Source organism: Danio rerio, chromosome 11 (genome assembly GCF_049306965.1).
Source record: "Danio rerio strain Tuebingen ecotype United States chromosome 11, GRCz12tu, whole genome shotgun sequence".
NCBI lineage: Eukaryota > Metazoa > Chordata > Actinopteri > Cypriniformes > Danionidae > Danio > Danio rerio.
Genome location: NC_133186.1, coordinates 28,745,292 through 28,770,000, shown reverse-complemented (window position 1 = coordinate 28,770,000; position 24,709 = coordinate 28,745,292). Strand labels below are relative to the sequence as shown.

General features: G+C 35.1%; 2 protein-coding genes across 6 annotated transcripts in view; one reads left to right on the top strand and one right to left on the bottom strand.

The window, feature by feature from the left end:
- cfap92 (cilia and flagella associated protein 92 (putative)) overlaps window positions 1-4,608 on the bottom strand; it is a 16,180-nt gene extending 11,572 nt beyond the window's left edge. For 2 of the 5 annotated variants that reach the window (XR_012387180.1, XM_002663790.7), the window contains exons 1-6: window positions 4,467-4,608; window positions 4,089-4,305; window positions 3,450-3,646; window positions 1,857-2,076; window positions 725-793; window positions 296-412 (exon numbers count right to left, since the gene is read on the bottom strand). Coding sequence is in view for 4 of the 5 variants with exons in the window: in XM_002663790.7 (XP_002663836.5) it covers window positions 296-412; window positions 725-793; window positions 1,857-2,076; window positions 3,450-3,646; window positions 4,089-4,296 (811 nt within the window). In the remaining variant the exon portion in view is untranslated. The remainder of the gene's footprint in view (window positions 1-295; window positions 413-724; window positions 794-1,856; window positions 2,077-3,449; window positions 3,647-4,088; window positions 4,306-4,466) is intronic. The other 3 variants (XM_073916795.1, XM_073916797.1, XM_073916796.1) reach the window with 3 other exon arrangements.
- Window positions 4,609-8,407: 3,799 nt separating this feature from the next.
- The window catches only part of efcc1 (EF-hand and coiled-coil domain containing 1), a 66,349-nt gene continuing 50,047 nt past the window's right edge, over window positions 8,408-24,709 (top strand). Inside the window, exons 1-2 of the mRNA XM_002663789.8 lie at window positions 8,408-9,202; window positions 12,958-13,373. Of these exons, the coding sequence (XP_002663835.4) occupies window positions 8,510-9,202; window positions 12,958-13,373 (1,109 nt within the window). The 5' untranslated portion in view covers window positions 8,408-8,509. The remainder of the gene's footprint in view (window positions 9,203-12,957; window positions 13,374-24,709) is intronic.

Sequence of the window (24,709 nt, the reverse complement as noted above, 5' to 3'; positions counted from 1 at the left end):
GGGTAGATCCACCCCACAGTGCTCAGGAATAAGGGAAACAGCCCCTAAATGGCTAGTTGCCATTGTTCATGATGTATTATATAAAGATAATTACATATATAAACTTTACTTACTGGAAAGGTATGAGAGCCATTGAGTGACTGAACAGCTTTGGTGCATGAAACTCACTATTTTTTTTTTTTTTTTTTTTTTTATGATTTTAAACAATCAGATATTTTTGGTTGGTAATACAAGAATATGTTTATTTGTTTCAAATTTATTTGATTGTTTTCTGGAGTTGCTTTGTAGAAATTACCTGCAAGAAGAGGAGTAAAACTCAGTTCCAATGAGGCGGCCTCCTTTTCCAGATTGACCTCTGTGTGTTCTGTGATCTCTGGGAAAAGGGTCTTCTTAGTGGGCGAGATTCCTGAGACTTTAAATTGTATATTCACACAACCGTTTCTAGTCAGTAAGTTTAGTTGTTGTTTTTCTTAACAAATTCTAATTTTATTCAGCAAGGATGCATTAATTTGAGCACAAGTGACTGCAAATGCATTCATAACTTTACTAAAAAACTTTTTCAAAGTCGATATTTTGTAAAAGAAAAAAAAAATCCTGTAAAAAATAATTTATATCAAAATTATTGTTTTAATAACAATAATTTGACCAAATCAGGCCTATATTGTAATAAAGCACTATAATTGTAGTGATCAAACCTTATTTACAATCTAAGCGTTATCATTACCTGATTTTCTTGTCCTCAGGTTCTCCTCATTCATAGCTCTCATCTTACAGACCACCTTCTTGATGCCACCTTCAAAAACATTTAGTAAGATCTTTTGCACTTTTAATGACTTAATTGTTTTCTAAGAATGCTCAATGGAAATCCTGCATGTTTTTGTGCGTTGTTTAACAGCAGTATAATATTCTCTCCTCTCGTTGTGCTATAACAAATGTGAGGATGTAACTACCCAATTTCACTGCCGCACAGTCAGTGGTGACACCTGTCATAGTCAATTTTACACATGCGATTCAGTCACATTGATGCCTACTGTGATATAAATTACTGTCTTTGACGTGCTTGTGTTATGCTGTTTTATGGCTTTTTAGTTTTGTTTTGGAGGTCTCCTACAACAAACTGATATTCATCTAAAGTCAGAAAACACTTAATTTTGTCATGTAATTTCTTCTGTAAGATTAGCTCTTTTCTATTTGATCCAGTCTCTCTTAAAGGCACATTTCACCCAAAAACGTACTCCTACTCAGGTGGTTCTAAACATTAATGAATTTATTTCTTCTGTCAACATTGGTATGCATGCACCAGTTGACATCCCCAGTAATAAAGTTTATGAAAGTCAATGACTGTTGCATTACAACATACTTCAAAATAGCTTATTTTGTGTTCAACAGAAGAAAGAAACTCAAACAGGTGTAGAACAAGTTTAAATGATGAATTTTCAGTTTTGGGTGAACTGTATCTTTAACTCTTACTTTTTGAGAGACTTGGTTCAAATGGAAATGCATGAAAAGTGGATTTGCTTTCACAATGCAGAAAACATTCTTCTTGAAAATATTCGTCACACGAACAAAACTTTTTTTAAGCAGGATATACAAATACAGTGGCTCAAATTAAACATTTGAGGACAGTCATTTTAAAGCATGGGCTGGCATTGTGCAGATTTGTTACAAACCTACTTGAGTTTATGCAAGAAATATGTTTGGTTTTACTGATGACTTATATTTTATAGAAAATGTACATTGTTGTAGGGTGAATATTCACTGCGGACTCTAATCTTGTAAATGAGAGGTATTCAAACACCCTTTAAACCTTGAAAAAACCTTGAAAGCACAATCAATAAAACAGAGGTTGATATTACCCATTTGGTCTGGATCTTCTCCGGACCTGTCCTGTGGTAGTCTGAAGGCTTTTGGTCTGTCATTCCTGGCTTTAAAGGACAACTTTTCTTTGCTGTCCCAAACTTTCACTGTGATCTTATGGGATGCCATCTTAATTAAGAGCTCTTTACTCACTTTGAGTTTTAAAGTCTGAGACCAGCTCACCCAGACCTGGTTTCCTTCTCGCCAAGGTTTCAGCACCTGGACAAAACATGCAGTTGAAGTCAGACTTATTAGCCTTCCTGAATTATAAGCCACTCTGTATTTTTTTTTCCCCAAAAATAGGTTTAACGGAAAGAAGATTTTTCAACACATTTCTAAGCATAATAGTTTGTTCTGTAGACAATTGAAAAAAAAACGTATTGCTTAAGGGGACTAATATTATGCCCTTAAAGTGGTTTTAAAAAACTAAAAATCATGATCTGGTTCTGGTAAACATCATCTGTGAAATATTTGAAAAATAACTCATTCACAGGAGAGCTAATAATTGTGACTTCAACTGTATAGCACATGGTTTCGTAATTATATGATGATTTATAATATTTTAGAGGTTTTCTTATTGAAGGAACAATTTTTTATTTATTTAAATTCAGCATGAACCAGAAGTTTTAGTTGTAACAACCTTTATTTCAGTATTATGATGTATTTCCAACTGAAACAAATTATTTAGTAGGGGACTGGCGTTTATTTTTATGCTCTCTCAGTCATGTTTCATTTAAAGCGAAAAAACGGTTGGAGAAGTGGCTATAAGTATTTTACAATTGTCATACTAAAATCAAAAGAGAAAGACTGCCATTCCAAAGACGAAAATGGTTGAATTTTGTTTAAAAATTCTAGTAAAAAGTTTTTCCCAAGTAGATTAACTTGCAAGGATTAAATGTTCACCTTAAGACTATAACAATGTGCAGTAGCAATATAAACATTATAATTTTATTTCATGCAGACTTTAAATTTATCAAAAAGTGACCATACAGATAACTGTAATGTTGCAATAGATATTTAAAATAGATCCTTCTGGTCAAAGAATCTAGAAAAATAAGAAATCATAACAGTTTTAAACGTTGATAATAAGGGTATAAATCTTTGGAGCACCAAATTGGCATTTTAGAATGATTACTGGAGCATTGTGTGACACTGGAGACTGCTGTAATGACTGCCAAAATAAATAACATTTTAAAATGTATCAAAATAGAAAACAATCATTTTATATTGCAATGGATTTTTTTAAATTATGAAACAAATGTGAGCATTAGTAAAAAAAATAATAATGAAATTAAATTTTAAAAAGCATGCACAAATAATTCTAAAATGTGCTAATTATTTTTTCTAAGTGGAAGACAAAAGTGTTCACCCTAAACTGTGAGGTGCACAATAGAAGTTTGAGGAGGCCATTAACTGATACCCTAAACCAGCTTTCTTTGGGGTCAGTGATGCAAAACCACAAGTGCATAATTTATGAATCACCAAATGTTTGGTTATCAGGTCAAAGTAGCATACTTAGCGTTATTCTACATATAAATAATTTATTGTTTACAAGCCCGGTTGTTAACCACTAATTAATCACAACGGTTTACCTTAGTCTCACTGGCCATGTAGAGCTTAGCTGCTAATCCAAACATCACTAGATCTACTCTGGTTGGTTCAGGGTCATCAGGCAGCATGTTGTACTCAATGCAATAATAGCCCTCGGCTCTGGGGGCCTCTACTACCTCATTGGATGTCTCGTTCTTTGTCCCTTTTTTTCTTTTCTCTGTAAAACACTCCTCATGCTCTGATTCAAGAGAATACAAAATAATATTAGTAGCCTATTCGTGCTAATACTATTTTCCATGCATAAGAGTTTAGCATGGTTTTAGGCATTGTTTTGTCATTAACAATGTGCAATATAATGCAGAAATATGTAATATGGGATACATTAAAGGGATAGTTCCATCCCAAAATTAAAATTCCCTATACACACAGTCAAGTGGTTCTAAACTTTTATCAATTTCTTTCTTCTGTTTAAGAAAAAGGAAGATATAGCTACTTAAAGGTGTACCTTCAGTAGTAGGCTACTTTTGTTCTTGTCTCTTTATATGTAAATTGCTGCTTTTTGTTCAGAAAAATCTAACAGAAAAAAAAAGGTTTAGAACCACTTATGTGTAAGGCGATGGTGAGGACATTAATTTTTGGGTAAAATATCACTTTAATGTCTGAACAGCACCATATTATACCTTTAAAGATAGCTAATGCAATGCTGACTGTACAGCTGACAGTGTGGCTTGAGTCTGTTGTAAATGATTGATCATCCCCAGAACTGTATTCTGGCATCCCAATATATGGATCATAATTGTTAAGTTCTTCGACTTCATATTCTGTATGCAGTGCTGAGTTTAAATGCAAATCTTCAATTCTCTCCATGTCAGGCGATGTTGAATTCATCTAGAAATGCTGGATCCAGGAGGAGATATTGATGTCAGGTAATGGTTTTAAAGTAACGTTACAACAACAACAAAACTATTCAATGAATAAATCCTCTGCAACGTAAGGTCACGTTATAAACTTAATGTTGAACAAGCACTGATATTTTAAACGTTGAACAGACAACTTACCTTAACCGACAGCAGTTTTTCAGCATTTTCTCTTCAGCGCTGTGTTTTATGTTTTAACTGATCTTAAAAGCTTTGGAGAACTTTGTAACGTCAGCTTTTGTTATAGGAATGCTTTGAGTCGCCTTGACGACCGGAGTCGCGTGAACGTAATGAGGAGCGCGCGCTAGTAAATAGAAAATGACAAGCGGCTCATGGAGCAGTAACTACAGTCAGCAGCAGTTACACACTGGCCAATCGACACTCGACTCCATCGACACTTCAAAGCTTCAGGATTAAAAGGAAAAGAGCATTTCAATCCCCTTGCTGCCAAAGGAAACTTTATGGCAAGTAGGCTATACATTACTTTTACATTAAAAGGTTATCCTCGAAAAATGTGACAAAATATGAATGAAAAATGAAAAAATATATATATTATACAGTTTTTACGTAGGATATTATTCAATTTAAGTGGTAGTAGGGTGCAGGCCCGGATTGGGTAATCGGGAGGACCGGGAATTCTCCCGGTGGGCCGGTCCGTTTTTTGGCCGCGAGGGCCGGTGTCCGTAGCTCCAGAATCTTTTGCTCTCAGCAGTTACACTTTTTAAATTTATTTATTTACTTGACCACAGCCTTTTTATTCGTTATTTTACCGCAACACTTCTCTTTTCATCTATTTTAATAATAATAATAATAATTAATAAAACTCAGTTGTGTCTCCATTTTGATTATAGTTATTGTGGTCCAGCGGTTAGCATGTTAGGTAAAGATTCCGCGGACCCGGGTTTGATCCTCATTAGAGTAACTTATTGTTTTCGTTTTTATTGTTAAGACATATAATACTGTTAGGGTTGTTGAACATTTGAAGTTCTAAAGCAGCTGTTTTTTTTTTCAAAAAAATACGTGATAGTGTCATTAGAAACTGATTTGGAAATGACCTTATTTTAATATAGTCAGTCGTGAACTGAGGTGGGCCGGTCTGAAGCTTGAAACTCCAGGGCTGAAAAGGTGTCCCACTCCGGCCCTGGTAGGGTGAATTCGGGTAATCTGGGACACTTTTTGCAATTTTGACTTCAGCTCTCATTTTCAATGTCTGTCTAACTAGAACCACATATGAGACTTTTCTAAAATCCCTAAGATGTTTTCTAACCACCTAAGAAAACATAATATAGATATTATACTGAGAAGAGCCATGCCACACCTATTAGTATTTATTTGTCAAAAACAAAAATTCTGCCTGAATTTGATAATCTGGGACAGGTCACTTCGTAATCTGGGACATTATGTATATGAGAGAAAGACTGTGTGTGTGTGTGTGTGTGTGTGTGTGTGTGTGTGTGTGTGTGTGTGTGTGTGTGTGTGTGTGTAAGAGAGAGAGAGAGAGAGAGAGAGAGAGAGATAGACTGTGTGTAAGGGTGTGTGTGTGTGTGTGTTTGTGTACAGCACATTGTACATTCCATCTTCGTAGTCATTAAACTTACAAAGTCTCTAAATGCATATTTCTCCCATTCGATAGACTGTCCCAGATTACCCAAACCATGCTGTCCCACATTATCAATCATATTTGATAATATGGGACAACAAAAAATGTTTGAAAGAAAACAAATCTAAAAACATTTTCAACACTTTAATACATATTTTGTTACTTGAATAGATCACAAACTATCACAATAGATCACAAACTTGAAGTCATGTGATTTTACTCACATGAAGTCCATGCTAAATTTATAATAAAAGTCCTGTTGCCTAAATTTTGTTGAAACAGAAATAAACACAGAGAAGCTTAGGTGTCCCAGATTACCCAATGTCCCAGATTACCCAAATTCACTTGGGTGTGAACAGACTGTAACAAAGATATTAATAAAAGAGTCAGTAGACCTAAACCTAAACCGTTTTTAACGGAAAATCTAAAGAAAATGTGACGTTACACGCGCTCCCGAGACCCTCTGTTTAGTTCTGAAATATGAAGACTAGTTCAAATATCCCATATAGCCTTTCTTATAATGAAAATATGACAAAAATAATATTAAATACATAATGTTTCCACATGTGCAGTTGAATTCAGAGTTAGTAGCCCCCCTTCGATTTTTTTCTTTTTTTTTAAATATTTTACAAATTATGTTTAACAGAGCAAGGGCATTTTCACAGTTTGTCTGATAATATATTTTTCTTCTGGAGAAAGTCTTATTATTTTTTTTATTTCGGCTAGAATAAAAGCTGTTTTTCTTTTTCAAATTATTTTAAGGTCAAGATTATTAGCCCCTTTAAGCTATATATTTTTTACATAGTCTACAGAACAAACCATCGTTAACTTGCCTAATTACTCTAACCTAGTTAACATAATTAACCTAGTTAAGCCTTAAATGACACTTTAAGCTGTATAGAAATCTCTTGAAGAATATCTAGTAAAATATTATGTAGTCATCATGGCAAAGATAAAATAAATTAGTGATTAGAAATGAGTTATTTAAACTAATATGTTTAGAAATGTGTTGAATACAGAAATTTAGGAATTAATAAACAGGGGCTAATAATTCTGACTTTAACTATATATTCAAAAGAGTTAAGTGTTTTCTCACTGCTGTTAATTTTCTTGTGCTTATTTATTTAGCTAAATGTATGTGTCCAGGTATCACAAGGTTCCTGCAAATTTATTTTTAAACAGTCAAAGAATGACAAAGAACTTTCAGGCATTTAATCATAATGAGATGGGCACGAGTAAAGGCACTTGCAAATTACTAAGTGCAATATAAGTAAATGCATTTTATCATTTTATCATCATTTTTCACTGAATTGGAATATTTGTTAGATTTTGTCTTGCTTATTTTTTGGCTTTTATGTTTCTTAAACTGCATCATTCATACTATAGGCTACCGGTAGTATGTTTCCATGGACTACAAAAACAGTCTAAGGGTCATTCATTTTCCTTTGGCTTAGTCCCTTTGCTCATCAGGGGTTGACACAGCGGAATAAACCACCAACTTATTCAGCATATGTTTTACACAGCGGATCCTCTTCCAGCGGCAACACAGTACTGGAAAACACCCTATACACTCTCACATTCACACACATCATGGCCAATTCAATTTATTCAATTCACCTTTAGCGTATGTCTTTGGACTGTGGGGGAAACCGGAGCACTCAGAGAAAGCCCATGTAAACACTAGAAGAACATGCAAACTCCACACTGAAATGCCAACTGACCCAGATGGGACTCAAACCAGTGACTTTCCTGCTGTAAGGCGACAGTGCTAACCACTGAACCACTATACCGCCCAGTCGGGTCAACCTTTTGAAAACTTTGAACTGTCTGAAAGCTGAATGAATAAGTAATGAATAAGCTAAATGAATAAGTCCGTATGCTTGGTTTGTTTGGATAGGAATATATTTGTCTAGAATTAAAATATTTATGGTCAGAGGTCGCAAAAACATCACAATATCAAGAAAAAATAACTGTCTAAACAGAGTCAGCAATGCACAGTATAATTAAAATGTAAGTTTTGATATTTACAGTACAAAATTTACTTAATATCTGCATGAAACCTAATATCCTAATAATTATTGGCATAAAAAATCATTTTGACCCATAAAAAAAACTTTTGGTTATTGACAAAAAATTTACTTGTGCAGCTTATATCAGTGTATTTAAACCTGAAATGTTTATTTTAGTCATTCAAGTGTGTTTTTATTTATATTAAATATTAAAGATATATTATCCTGTATGCTACAATAATTTAACTTATAATGCACTTTAGCTGCATTTCTGACAATATAGATGGAGTCTCTAGTAAATTATGCTATGGTTTGGTCGTCCACAGAACTTCACAATGATTTGCCTTCTTTTCAAAAGTTTTTTCTCCTCTAGCAGTTAAGCTTTTGTGGGCAGGTCTCCTTTCACGGCAACGCCCCCACGCGCACAGCGTAAGAGTTACTTTCTACTACAAGAGTGGGGCGGTCTGGTGTTCAGATAACATGAACTTGGTGTGCTGTTTGTATGCTTAGAGGATCTGCTGAATCCATTAATCCATTTAGCCTCTATAAATGGAATTCTTGTGAAGTAAAAAAGGATGGAAAAGTTGGACGCATGCGATCCATACAGCCGACCCGCGCGCAGGACACAATGGATAGTGAGCACCCTGGCGTATCATTACGGACTAGACCGTGGAGTGGAAAACGAAATTATAGTCCTCGCAACCGGGCTGGATCAATACCTCCAAGAGATATTTCATCACCTAGACTGTCAGGGAGATGGGAAAATACCAACGGAGGATTTTAACATTCTTTGCGAGATTTTAGGACTCGGTAAAGACTGTGATCTTGAGGAGTGCGCGGGGATATTGGATAATCTACCAAAAGAGTTCACCTTCAGGCAGTTTCACGCAAAACTCTGCGGGTATTTCAGCACCAAAGCTGGATGTCATTATGAGAATGGGAGATTGCTGGTTGGTAAGGAGAGCGAACACATAGAGACGCAGATCAGACTCCGGAGCCCTCTGAGGCGGCGCGAGAAGCTGCTGTCTTTGGGTACCACCAGTAAGAGGGAAAGCGAAAAGACGCCTTCTCCCACAGTAGACAGACACAGGTCGGGTCGTAGGCAGCTGGGATCCTGCACACGAGAGTGTTACGAGGAGATCGTGGCCCTTGAGGAGGCCGAGGACAGGATAGCCAAACTCGAGGAGGAAAACGCCAGTCTTAGGGAGTTGGTGGAGGACATGCGGGCGGCTCTGCAGAGCAGTGATGCGCGGTCACTGGCTTTGCAGGTAAAGTCATTGTGATGTTGATTGCAAAACAAAAGAACAGTTTATATGTATCAAACAACAACTATTTTGTTTACTGTATTATGCTAACAGGGACGGATTTGGTGATTGGGGGGCCCTAAGCAATTGCAGACATGAGGTCCAAAAGTCCTATTATACACCTTTTGTATTTACTTACGGTTTTTTATGCTGCCTTTTTCTTATGTCAATCAATATTATTTTCATTTTTAATTTTACTTAAAAAAATAAAAGAAAAAAACTAAAAATAATACAATGTTTTGTTTTAGAAAATAAATCTTGATCTCGTTGGATTGCTCCATGATTGGGGGTGGGGAAAAATTTGCTCAAATGAAACAATTACAATATAATTTTATTAGTTAGCTACCCTTACCAAACAAAATATGATAACCACAATGTATCATTTATAGCTATAGTTAATGTAGGTATTTATTGAGGGCCCCCAAATTTCCTGGGGCCCTAAGCGACTGCTTACCTTACTTATTGGTTAAATCCGCCCTTGAATGCTAAATATATATTTGTGGAGGTGATGCTAAAGTGGCAATCAGGCATAGAAAGTCAGAAAATCAGAGGTTGCATAATGCATTTTGTTTCTATGGGTCAGAACAGGCATAATTTAAACTGCCTTCTATTTGGCATTAAAGGTATGATTTATCCAAATTAAAAACTCAAGTTCTTAACCTTTTTTTATATCTTCTTCTGAACACAAAACAATATTCTAAAGAATTCTGGGTTAAAAATAAACAAAAAAACGTTTTTTTTTCAACATTCTTCAAAATATCTTCTTTTGTGTTCAACACTAAATAGATGCTCAAACAGATTTGGAACAAGTAGATGAATGGATGGGTAGCCTAGCAGAAGAATTTTCATCAACTATCTCCTTAAGGCCCGAAACAGAGCCTTAACTTAGCTGTCATGACTGTTTCTATGGGTAGGTTTGGAGAAAAATCTGTTCCAGTTAGTTTTATTTGCAAACTTTTGTTGGTCATAAAAATCAAATACATTAAATATGTTAATCTGTATAGTAAAATGATAAATAATAATATTAGATTTTCCAGATTTAACATTGTGCATAGTTGACTGATAATTAATTTTTTTCATTTATCACAAACAATAGAATATAGTGCTCAGCATAACTGAGGACAGCCCATTTTGAAAATAAATATTTTTATCCATTTCTCAGTGAATATATGATATGTGTTTTAATGCATTTAAACAAAACAGATTTACTAAACAGATACATTTATCAAAAGAATATTTTAGTCACACAATATATTTAGACATTGAAAGATAATACAAGTAAGTTTAAGCAAAATTTTGCAAAAATAAATTACAACCTACAAAATGTCAACTAAATTAAAAAAAAATGTTTCTCTTGATTTTTCCTCTTTTTAAAAAAAATTGTATGTAATATTTTTCTATAAGATGTAAATTAGTGTGTACTAGATTTTGGACTGTTATCATAAGTTGTTTTGTTAGATAAGCTCCAGATTTATGCACAAATATAATATTGTATAGCTTCCTATTAAAAATATGAATTTGAAATTTTGATTTGTGAGGGGTGTACTTGTACATGCTGAGCACTGTATAACTTAAAATTGTAAGATATAAATGTGCAATTCAAAGAAAGTGAGATGAACAGTCATAGTAACATTTTTATTATTTATTTAATTGCTGGAGACAATCTTTTCTTTTGACATTTTCTCAGATTGCAAATTTGGCCACATATGACTATTGGTGGCAGAACATGCATGATAAGTGTGGGGTCTGCATACAGCAGTGTACAGGAATTTTTTTTTAAAACCATTACCCAGCAGGCACAGAACGTCAACTTGATGTCAGATTGACGTTCAACATCGTGGGACATTGCATTTGTTTTGAAATTATAATCTGGTTGATGTCAATGTCTAATGTGTTACAGACGTAGCATTTTAGTCACTTTCTAATGCAAACAAAAATGCAACAAAATAATCTAATGCTGTTACAGCTTGACGTTATGTGGACGTTATCACTATGATGTCTATCAGACATTGGATTTTGGTTGTCATATCTAATGAATAAATGTCAGTATTTGAGGCCAATATAATGTTGGTTTAAGATGTTGGCTCGACATTGGATTTTGGTCTCTTTCAAGTGTGCCGCAAGCCTGCGTTTGAGTGAAGGTCTCGGCCGTTAGATCGCCCCCTGGGGGCTGGCTGCAGTACAAGTCATAAAGCCCGCCTCCTCCGTGTTAATGAAGGAGACTTGAGCCCAAATAAAAAAAATTATTACACTTGCAATAAAATGTCCCGAAAGATGGTTCTGGTCGATTAAGGCACTGGTTATTGTGCTGAAATAGGTGCAGATCTTCATTTTTGTAAACAGTTTGTTTTTAGCAGTAATTTAATGCTGGGCGTGTCATCGTGATTGACAGCTGTGATTGACAGTTTCTCAAAGCAGCGCGTCTGAGCTTCGGCAGGAGACTGAAGTGTTATTATTCGATTTCTGTGTTATTTTACCATGACAAAATGAGTTCAGCAGTAAACTATAGTTTCTGACATACATGATCCTGGTGGAACACTGTTTATTCGCTAAGTTCAGGGCTTTTTTCGGGCTTTATTAGTTTGCTGATACACGCCTAACCACCCAGATAGCAAAACACAGTTCCGGCTAGATTCTCGCCTGCCGGAGACTTATCCCTTAGAGCTCAGACTGACTACCTCTCCTGGACCTACTCCGGATGCCTGGACTCACTGCCCGATTCCAGCCCGAGTCAATCGAGCCAGATGCGGCGGCCGAGCGAGCCGGCACTGCCGCATGCGAGCCGGAATAAGCCTGCGACGCCGCGAGTAGGTTATGCGCTGTGGCCCGGAGCTGGCGTGATTGAATATATAAAACCCTCATATTTGTTAACGTTATTACATCCATTTGTGTTGATATGACAGCAAACGCATGCTGAGAAGTTCGGGGGGCGTGGTTGATTTTACATAAAGCGTTTGATTGGAAGCTCGACTCCGCTCATTTTCGCGGCTCCTCCTCTGGCTCCATCAGACAATCCTTCTGCGCATGTCTGGCTCCAATTTCAGCAGTCTTTTGCGACAGTTTGTGCCCGTCAAGCAGGCGTTTTGCCCTCAAGGCGTTCAGTGGGAAAAAGGGCTGTCGCATCGTCCATATTTTTTACAGTCATTGGTCACTTTCCAATACATCCTAAAATCAACAAAATATCAACGTCATTTCGTGTCATTATTTGACATCAAAATAAAATTTCCTTAGTCGCTGGCAACTTACATCTAAACCAATATTAACATCTTATGACATTGTGTGGTACAAACATAACATCACAAGCTGAAAAAAAACATTAAAAGATACTCACAACCAGAAATCACATTTGTTTACTGTAGCTCAGTAGAGTAGAGCTTGCATGGCAGTAGAAACATCAAAGGACGTGGTTAAATTCCAAGTGAAAGCAAGAACTGAAGAATGTGTACCTGAATGCAATGTACATAAGTCACTTTGGATAAAAGTATCTGGCAACAGTGCTTTCAATATAGCACAGTATACAGTCATTCATTGTATATGAATATATATGTACAGGTATAAACAAAAATGGTATTCTTGTTTAATCGACAACATGGGTTGAGTATTTTATAGATTTTCAAACTCACTTTGACAGCTTTGACTTATACTAGCAATGAGCGTTGGTTGTCTAAATGATGTGCTTTCCATATAACATTCCACTGACATGTTTTGGTGTTTCTTAGGTGGGCCTGTGGAAAAGCCACTCGAAACATAAACCAGAAGGTGGCTGTTTCATCGCCCACCAACGGAGAACAGTCCAGAAGCCCAACATTTCCGGTAGTCTGAAGGACATCCAGAGTTTCCTGAGAGAAGTGGAGTTGCTCCGGGCGTCCCGGGATGGACAGGTCGAGGAGGCCATGTTCTTCAATCAGAAGCTGGAGCAAGAACTGCGAATATCACGTGAGACGTCGCTTATGCTAGAGGAATGTAACAGGACTTTAAAGAAGGAGCAGGTGGAGATGAGGAAGAGGGTGGAGGAAGCCAGACAAGCTGTGCTCAGCGGCCTTAAAAAAGTGAAGGAGCTGGAGACCAAAGCCAGTCACATCCCTGTCCTGCAGAGGCACATTGAGCAGCTCGAGATGGAGCTTCTGTACTACAGGTTAGTATATTACTTACATGGGCAAAATCAAGTGCAATTCAGGCAGTTAATGTCACATCTATGACTTTTTCCCTTGTTATTCTGAATTTTGAGGTAAAAGCCAGAATTGTGAGATATTGCAACTTAAAATTGCAATAAATAAAGGTTTGAATTTTGAGTTAAAGTCTCAAAATTCAGATTTTCTTTCCACTTTTTTGATTGTTCAAAATGATAAATAGTTATAAATTATGATATATAAACTCATAATCCTCAGACAGAGTAATAATTTCAAAATGTCAACTTCAAACTGAAATATAAATCAGAATTTTGAGTGTATCTCTCAGTTTTGTCATTTTTCCCAAAAAAGTTTAAGTTTTAGTTTTTTTTATTTGGAAAAAAAGCTAATTTTCTCACAATTCTGACTTCATTCTCAAAATGATCATTATTTTCTTGCAATTGCAAGATCAAAAACGAGTGAAATTTAACACATTTCTCTGTTTTTGACTTTTTATTTGAAAAATAGAACATTTTCTCACAGTTCTGACTTATTTCTCATCATTTTCATTGTTTTCTTGCAATTGTGAGATCAAAAACAAGTGAAATAAAACACACCTTATATAATATATAATTAGATATATATTATGAATTATGATATATGAACGGTCCGTGTATCATCCGTTCATTTGATTATTCCTTTTATTACGGAAAACGAAACATCAGAAAAACGATGAATATTTCGTTTTTCTGTTTATTCTGTAAGGCAGAAAAAACGGAAACTCATCTGTTATTCTGCTTATTAACTTAAAACGAAATATTAAAACAAACACAAAACCAAAACGAAATAATGAGTCAAAAAATGGTCCGTGTACGGTCCGTGGGTCCGTGTACGTTTTTTTCATTTGTTTTCCATTTTCAAACGGAATAAAGGAAATGGAGAAAACGGCCGTTTTTCCGTTTTTATTTTGCTCACGAGAAAACGAAAAAACAAGATTTTGGCTGGATTTTCGTTTTTTGGTTTAGGGTAGGAAAACGGATAAAAGACTTTAAAATTCATTTTACACATGTAGGCGGTGCTGAAACGCCCACTTTCCTCTAATTGGTCAACCAAATCTGCGCTCGTGACGTCACCCTCAAAATAAAAGCCTTACACGAAGGCTTTTAATTATTATTATTTAATTATATATATAAACAAAGTTTACATATTCTATCATTTGAACCACACACAGTTAGCAGGCTTACATTCATTGCGTATGTATAAATTAAATAAAAACGTAAATCAGCAGTATTCTTAGACATTTGTCATTAAAATAAGGTCATAGTTCACTGCCAAACTTCTTGCTGCTGTGCACCTGATGCAGAGCAAAGAAAGCCATTTCCGAGGAGCACCTGGTTTACATGAATGTTTCAGAGCAAGGGCTTTATAGTAATAATAATAATAATAATAATAATAATAATAATTATTATTATTATTATTATTATTATTATTATTATTATTATTATCAGTTACTAGTGTTTTTATTGTTTGGTGTGTTTTTTTTTCTTTTTAATAGTTGTTACCAGAACCAGAATAAGAACACTTTAGCCCTGCTATAAAAACAAAGGGTACCATTTGTTTTCATTTATTTCTTCCTATTTTAATTATATATTGTAATTATTTATTTGATAATTAATACTATTTTATTGCAACGCCAAAGTAGGCCTGTCTTATTATTTTTTTATTATTAAATTTGCTGTTATTGTAGGCTAGATGGCAGGCTTTAAATATTTTAAATAACATTTACTCATAACCTTACTAATTCGAGAGCCGAACCTAAAAAAGTTTAAGTGCAATAAGCCTGTACAATAAAGGGAGCCGCAATGCATATTTCTAGCGCATTCTTTCACTCAACAATTATTGCTGGAATAATGAAATAAATTTCAAATTAACTAATTAAACACATTATAGTTGATAAAAAAATTGTGTCTAGTAGTTCCGACAAACAGATAAGCTCGCTACATGTGCGTTGCGCTAATAATTTGACATTTGCTCTTCTTGAGAAAGTGCTACAGCGGGCCCTGCTATTTCACATATAAGCTTAGTGATACGTATTTTAAATTAGTATTGCACATTATTCATTCATTTTCTTGTCGGCTTAGTCCCTTTATTAATCTGGGGTCGCCACAGCGGAATGAACCGCCAACTTATTTAGCAAGTTTTTATGCAGCGGATGCCCTTCCAGCCACAACCCATCTCTGGGAAACATCCACATACACACACACTTATACAGTAAGGACAATTTAGCCTACCCAATTCACCTGTACCGCATGTCTACTGTGGGGAAAACCGGAGCACCCGGAGGAAACCCACGCGAACACACTACACTACTGAATTAGACACACAATCTCAAAAAAAAAACTTGATGCTTATTTACATTATCTAAAGTCATTTCTTACGAGGTAGGATCTGTTGTTGTATTATATATTTTCGTTTTAATATGCAAATAATTTTCTTTAATTTGTAATAGGCCTATTGTCCCTCATTGCATAAAATAACCAGCCTTTGTATTCAATATGTTTGTAAATTGTCCATCCAGTTTGACGCAAGCTAAACAACATTTTGGCCTGTTTTGCTTATTAAATGAGTGATTTTCACGGAGAAACAAATCATCCATCCACACAGTTTTGTATAGGACCTGTGTGAACAAAAATATACACTTCATCATAGCCTATAGAAAAATGTATCTGTTTAGAACCAATTTTGTGTTGTATAATTAAAAATATTAAAATACAATAAAAAAAAAGGAATAACATTTGAAGTGCAATGCTTCAAAGATCCAATATGCTGCATGCAGAGCCAAAACAAAAACTGGTTTGTTTGTTTAATAAAATAATAATATGAAATTAAAGTGAAATAGTTCCATAACCTGTATTATAACTGTAGTCACCCTAGATGACAAATCATCCGTTGCGCCGGTCAGTTTCACCTTTAATCAAGAATGTGCCAGAACCAAATGAGAATATTTACAGATTACCTCGGAATGAGACCATCGGTCTGTGAAGGATGCAGAACACAGAAACTCGTTGAGAATGGAGATGCATGTTAGATGTTTTATATCCTTTTAGATATTGTAAATAAACAACAAGTTTTTATAGAGATTGTGTCATGTCTTTTCTTTGACGCACGCGGTGAACAGCCCCGAAAAGGCGCCTTTATTTAGCCTGTAGCCTAAATAATAGTTTAGATTTTATAACATATAATGTTCCATTACTTTAAATGTATAATGTTTTTTAATATTTATGGATTATATAAAATATATAGTTTATATAAATGCGCTCTGATCATTCAAGGATCATAATGCGTTGCATATTCTTCTTATTCTTCATTGATCCGTAAATTGTGTATTTCATGAACTGATCGTTTATAAGGACTAAGCTATTAATAACTGTAATTCCTCAAATGGAAAAGTATTGATTAAAGAAAAAGAGAACTTAATTATTTCTGCGCGCATCACGCGCTTTACCGAATTATCTTTTTTATTTTTTATGCACTATATGCATCTGGCAGTATGCATCTAGTCTGAACCAGGGGTTTTCAAACTATTCATTGCACACCGATCCCATTGCATTTTATTTAGGATAAACCACTTATTTAAAATTAATTAATTAAAAGGTGCGTACTCTCCAATACACCACTGAATTATAGTGTCATAATATTTAATAATTATAATTAAGATAGACACCTGACCTCCATTTAAAAAACAATTAATTTGCCATACTCTGTTAGTTTGAAGTTTAAAGTTTAAATCATTTATGTTAAACTTAGATTATTTAAAAACTTAAAAAGACTTAAATTTAGTCATTTAAGACATTTTAGGTCATAAGTTTACATACATTGACCGTTGCATTTAGTAGGCCTATTCTGGTCTAAATAAGCTTTTTGCATCTTAGGTGTTTACACACACAAATTAAGCAGTTTATACGTACATTTAATGTTACTTTGAAATTACTTTTGATGCAATAAATAATTCTAAATAGTTGAAAGTGTTAACATATTCTTGAAATGTAGTTATTTTATAACTATGAAATTTATTACTAAACAAAGTGAATCATTATGAATTTGCCAAGAAATAATCCACTTTACCACTGTAAAGCAATGCCCCACACTCACTAGAACGGTAGAACCTGGACTGTATGATATGTTCTGTATGTAAAATAGAGAAAATAAGCAAGATGCGCAGTCTCATGCAGCCTTAGTGAAATATAGCGCGTCACAGCAATGAACTAAAAATAAAACCACCCTTGAAATGCTGGCGATCTTAATTTTTTCAGCCTACACTGACTGAGAATAATGTTGCACTATTTTATTAACAAATAATTAGAATGTTTTTTTTTTCCTTCAACACATTCATCATTACTTTTGCCTGTGCAAGTTTTTTTTGCGCGCGCTTGAGCGCGAAGGCATCTATTTTCAGGTGCAAGATGCCACTTTGGGTGGCACCAGCACACTCTGCCACACCTGTGGCTATGTCCCTGCTACAATAATAATAACAACAACAACGACAAACTAATAACAAAAAATAATAATAATAAGACAGGCCTACTTTGACGTTACAATAAAAAAGTATTACTTATCAAATAAATATTTACAATAGGCTAAAGGCATATATTAAATTAAAATAGGAGAAAATCCAATAGAAACAAAAGGTACCATTTATTATAGCCCCATGCAGGGTCCAATGTGTTCTTACAACCATTGAATAACTAAGTAAATAATAATAATAACAATACTAATAATAATAGGCCTAATAATAATAATAATAATAATAATAATAATAATAATAATAAATTATTATTTTTTACAGAGTAGGCTATTATTTAGGCCTACAATAGCTCTGAAACAATCATGTAAACCAGGTGCAGCTCGGAAATGGCTATCTTTGCTCAGCATCAGGTGCACAGCAGCAAGAAGTTTGGCAGTGAACTATGACCTTATTTTAATGACAAATGTCTAAGAATACTGCTGATTTACGTTTTTATTTAATTTATACATACGCAATGAATGTAAGCCTGCTAACTGTGTGTGGTTCAAATGATAGAATATGTAAACTTTGTTTATATATATAATTAAATAATAATAATTAAAAGCCTGCGTGTAAGGCTTTTATTTTGAGGGTGACGTCACGAGCGCAGATTTGGTTGACCAATTAGAGGAAAGTGGGCGTTTCAGCACCGCCTACATGTGTAAAATGAATTTTAAAGTCGTTTATCCGTTTTCCTACCCTAAACCAAAAAACGAAAATCCAGCCAAAATCTCGTTTTTTCGTTTTCTCGTGAGCAAAAGAAAAACGGAAAAACGGCCGTTTTCTCCATTTCCTTTATTCCGTTTGAAAATGGAAAACAAATGAACAAAACGTACACGGACCGTACACGGACCATTTTTTGACTCATTATTTCGTTTTGGTTTTGTGTTTGTTTTAATATTTCGTTTTAAGTTAATAAGCAGAATAACAGATGAGTTTCCGTTTTTTCTGCCTACAGAATAAACAGAAAAACGAAATATTCATCGTTTTTCTTATGTTTCGTTTTCTGTAATAAAAGGAATAATCAAATGAACGGATGATACACGGACCATGAACTAATAATCCTCTGAATAGAGCAATGATTTCAAGTCAACTTGAAACTGAAATATAAATCAGAGTTTTGAGAATATCTGTTTTGCCTTTTTTCTCCTCAAAATTTTGCGTTTTTAACATTTTATTTGAAAAGAAAGCCAGTTTTCTCACAACTTTGTCTTCACTTCTCAAAATTTTACAACTGCTTTCTTGCAATTGTGAGATCAAACAACACACTTGATGTAAAGATGTAACACACTTTTTATAAAATATGATTACATTTATGACATATAAACTCATAATCCTCAGAAAAGAGCAATAATTTCAAGTCAACTTGAAACTTAAATATAGATATAAGTCAGACATTTGAGTGTATCTCTCAGTTTTGCCATTTTTCCCTTCAAATGCAGAGTCTTTGACTTTTTTTTTAAAGCAAATTTTCTGACGTTATTTCTCACATTTTCAGTTTTTTTGCAACTGCATGATCATAAACGAGTGAAATTAAACACCTTATGTACTACACTACTGTTTCATGCAGTTTTGACAGCGCTTGTGCAGTAGGCCTAACTAGGGATCATGTATTCCCACAGACGTTTGTCACGGTGAGGTCATCTGTTTTTACATTGGGTATAGCTTACTTCAGCATTAATGAAACATAAAGAAGAAATTATCCTCACTTACCACAGTCTGGCATCTGTTCCAGGGGATTTTACAGAGGGAAATGTAAAAGAGTCTGTCAAAACAGGAAAATTTGGCATCTGTCCTAAAAAGTGAGGATGTTAACTTAACAGTTTGATATGTAGAGTGCATCCTAGATAGTCTGAATGAAATCAAAATTCCCATATACTTTACTTCAGTATTTTTTTCAGTATTGAGGGAAGCAAATCTTCAGATTTTACCAATGCAAACTTTGTGTGTGTGTGTGTGTGTGTGTGTGTGTGTGTGTGTGTGTGTGTGTGTGTGTGTGTGTGTGTGTGTGTGTGTGTGTGTGTGTGTGTGTGTGTGTGTGTGTGTGTGTGTGTGTGTGTGTGTGTGTGTGTGTGGATTAACTCACACAGATTGATTGTTCACCTCAAGAATAGCAATGATAACTAACAATGTGAGTAGTGTTAGTTTTTGTTTCTTGATGACTCTTACATTATTATGCTGTCGCAGATGTAGTGATACAGTTACTTTTGAAATGACAGCCTTATTATTTTCTCTAATGTGTTATTGTAACATGACCCAAACTAAATGCAGTAAACAATCTCATTACATAATGAAGCTTTAAATAATCTGACTCAAAGTAAACTGAGCTTCCTCTGAGTTAAAATGGCTTTCACCAGATCTTGCTGGCCCTGATTATGCAGACGTGTGCCAACATACATGCTATTTAGGTTGGCTTGATGTGGTTCTCTTTCTCGAGTGCAGACCTTGTTTTGTTTGGGTTCATTTGGTTGTCAACGTGTGTGGCAAATGGGCTGCCATTCGGGTTAGCTGAAACTACGCACAGCTACTGCTGGAAGCCAGTCATTTCGGAGTTTGGGTTTTATGCTTAGGCTGTCATTGAACTTTCCTAGCGCTCAACCATTTAATTTTACGTTTAGAAGCTGTGGAGCTTAGCGTCATCATTGTTTACATATTTCTTGAATGATAATTTTGGGACAGCATTCCTGGAAGTGCTTATAAAAGTGGATTTACTGCAGGTGTGGAGTTTAAAGTGTTCTCGTTTACAGAGATGTTTTCTTATTAAAGGGATAGTTCACACAAATGTTTTATTTAGGAATCATTTGCTTTGTACTTGTACCGAATCTGTTTTATTCTGTTGATCACAAAGGAAGATAGTATGAACAATTTAGAAACCGGGTAGCCAATGACTTGCATAGTTTTTTTTTTTTGTTTTTGTTTTTGTTTTTTCAGGTTACCAACATACTTCAAATTATCTTCTTTTGCATTCAACATAAAAATACTTAAAAGTTTGTAAATACATGAGGGTGAGTAAATAGCTAGTAAATTTTACTTTCTGGGTGAAATATCTCATTTGAGACATTATTGCATTTTTTCAGGACTACAAACTAGAACCTGTGATATTTATTGTTTATGATAATATTAAAATTGTAATTTTCACAATGTGCAGGATGACATTTTAGAGTCACTCACATTACAAAATAAAAATAGATATACACTCATCTTTTGAGTCCAAATGTTGTAGTTAAAATTGTTCATTGAAGTTCAATGACACTTAACTTAGCATCGGAACAGCATACCTAGGAACAAATAATAGAGATTCAGAAGAAAATATAATTTTATTGACAAAATATTGAGAAATCATTTTTGTTAGAGTGCATGCAGAAAGTATTCATAGCGCTTCACTTTATACCACATTTTTTTACAAAATTACTTTTTTACAGCGTTATTCCAAAATATATTCATTTGATTTATTTCCCTAAAGTTCTACACACAATACCCCATAATGACTATGTGAAAAAATATTTTTTTGAAATTGTTGCAAATTTAATAAAAATAAAATTCCTGAAAAATCACTTTTGCCTTGAATCTCTAAATTGAGCTCAGGTATAATCGGTTTCCACTGGTCATTCTTAAGATGTTTCAGGAGCTTAATTGGAGTTCACCTATGGCAAATTGAAATGATTGGACATGATTTGAAAGAAATCACACCTGTCTATATAAGGTCCCAGGGTTGACAGTGCATATCAAAGCACAAACCAAGCATGAAGACAAAGGAATTGTCTGTAGACCTCCGAGACAGGATTGTCTTGAGGCAGAAGGCTGGGGAAGGTTACAGAAACATTTCTGCTGCTCTGAAAGTTCCGATGAGCAGAGTGACCTCCATCACCCCTAAGTAGAAGATGTTTGTAACCAACAGGAATCTTTTTAGAGCTGGCTGGCCATCTAAGCTGAGTGATCGGGGGAGAAAAGCCTTAGTCAGGGAGGTGATCAATACTCTGATCAGACTCTGTCTGAGCTCCAGCGTTCTACTGTGGAGAAAGGAGATTGTTACAAAAGAACAACCATCTGTGCAGCAATCCACCAATCAGGCCTGTATGGTAGAGTGGTCAGACAGAAGCCACTCCTTGCCTGGAATTTGCCAAAAGGCATCTGAAGGACTCTCAGACCAAAAGAAACTAAATTCTCTAGTCTGATGAGACTTAAATTGAACTGTTTGGAGTGGATGCCAGGTGTTACATTTGGAGAAAACCAGGCACCGCTCATTACCAGGCTAATACCATCCCTATGAAGCATGGTGGTGACAGCATTATGCTCTGGGGATGTTTTTCAGCGGCAGGAACTGGAAGAGTAGTCAGGATAGAGGAAAAGATGAATGCAGCAATGTACAGAGACATCCTGAATGAAAACTTGCTTCAGAGTGCTCTTGACCTCAGATTGAGGCGACAGGTTATCTTCTAGCAGGACAATGTCCCAAAGCACACTGCCAAAATATTAATGGAGTGGCTTCACAACAACTCGGTGAATGTCCTTAAGTGGCCCAGCCAGAGCCCAGACCCAAATCCTATTGAAGGATTTGGCTGTACACCATCACTTCCCATCCAACCTCATAGAGCTTGAGAGGTACAGCAAAGAGGAATGGGCAAAAATTCCCAAATACAGGTGTGCCAAGGTTTTTACAGGTTTTTATTTTAAATAAAATTGCAACAATTAAAAAAAAATCAATTTTTTTACAATTTCATTGTAGGGTATTGTTTGTAGGATTTTAAGGAAATAAATGAATTTAATCCATTTTTGAAATAAGTCTCTGTACCCTGTCGTTCTAAAAAAAATGTTTAATAGCACAGTGGAACAATATTATTGTCCAATAATATTAGTATCTTTTTCACAATAAATTATAACGAACTATAAAAACAACCCTAATCTAACTGACTTGAAACTTGAGCATTTAAGAAAAATTGCTAATATAGTTAGAATCTTTATTGTTGACTAGATTATAAGTAGTGTGATCACAGATTTATGAGTTTAAATATTACCAAATGTTGCAATGGTCAATAGTAAGTTACCAGCAGAGACACGTTAACATTTTTTTAACAAACATTCACTTTTATATCTCCAGGCTGCACTAATCTATGTGAAGTCTGTGTGGTGAACTTTACCAGAAAGCCTTTCTATGGCCCCTCCATTGATGCTCTTAAGCCAAATAATTCATTCCAGATCACAATGGAGCTGACACATTTGAGGAGCGCTCCATTCAGGCCGACCTAAACAGATTGAAAGTTCCCATCTATCTTCAAACAGTTTCCCCGCTCTGCAGAATAATGCACGAACACTCCCTGTCTTCATCCTAGCAACAGCTCCAGCCCTTACTGCTTTTAGACAACTCCACATTAGACTACTTCACTAATGTTTAAAAGCAAGTTCCTGTTTGTTTTTACGCTAAACTACTCTACCAAATATTTGGGATGCTGCTGAAGAGGCTCTGCTCCTATTTGTAGGCTTTATTAGTTTGAGTGTAAATAATTCCTTATAGGATGTGCTTCTTTAATATTCAGGCATATCCGAAAACAGACCTCACATGCTGATGTCCTGTTTGTTTATTCTTTACACTGCAAGCAATGTGGTAGAATGTTACAAAGTTATTTAGGTCCACAGGAAATCTGAATTTACTGTGTTTGTTTTGCTCGCACTCATGATTAGTCTTAAGGTTAAAATTCAATCTATGCAAAAGCAATGAAAACAAACTATTTTGGTAATCTTTAATCAAACACTAACAATTTGCTTCCACTTCTGGCGGCACGGTGGCTCAGTGGTTAGCACTGTCGCCTTACAGCAAGAATGTCGCAGGTTTAAGTCCGGCTGGGCCACTTGCCATTTCTGTGTGGAGTTTGCATGTTCCCCCCGTATTTACATAGGTTTCCTCTGAGTGCTCCAGATTCCCCGACAGTCCAAACACAAGCGCTATAGGTGAATTGAATAAACTAAATTGGTTGTAGTGTGTGTGTGTGTGTGTGTGTGTGTGTGTGTGTGTGTGTGAATGAGTGTGAATGGGTGTTTCCTAGTATTAGGTTGCAGCTGGAAGGGCATCTGCTGTGTAAAACATATGCTGGATAAGTTGGCGATTCATTCTGCTGTGGCGACCCCTGATGAATAAAAGGAGTAAACTGAAGGAAAATGAATGAATAAATGCTTCCACTCTGGAATGCAGTTTCTTTCTGATGATGTCAGTTTGACCGATTGGGTGAAATATGCTTAGCCACGCCCCTAAAACCATTAATTTGCTGCCAGTGAAAGATATAACGTGGAGTGCAAAAATAAATTTCGCCCCCTACTAAATATTCAATTTTGGCTGGAAATACAACATCATACTGAAATAAAGCTCAGCATAAACGTCCAGTTCACTCTGCCTTTAAAGTCATTGACTTTTAATTCAAGATACAGTACATTTTAAAGCACTGCAGTGTGTTCAGATAACATTTTGATGCTAATAATTTAAATAATAATCCTTCTATCTTTAAAAAAATAAATAAAAAGGTGGCATATTTTAGATAAACATACAATATAGAATATTAACCTATTCCTTTTAATTGTATACGCTTTTTAAATTAAAGGTTCCAAAACAGGGCATTTGGGCGGTGATGCCATAGCACCATTGTGGGTTCCTCAAAGAACATGTCAGTCATTGTATCTTAAAAGGAACTTTATTTCTTAGTGTGAAGAACATTTCAATTATCTAAAAAAAAACTTTTTCACTTTAAGAAGCTTTTGTGCACTCAAAAAGTTTCCATGGATGTTAATGGTTCTTCATGGTACCATTGA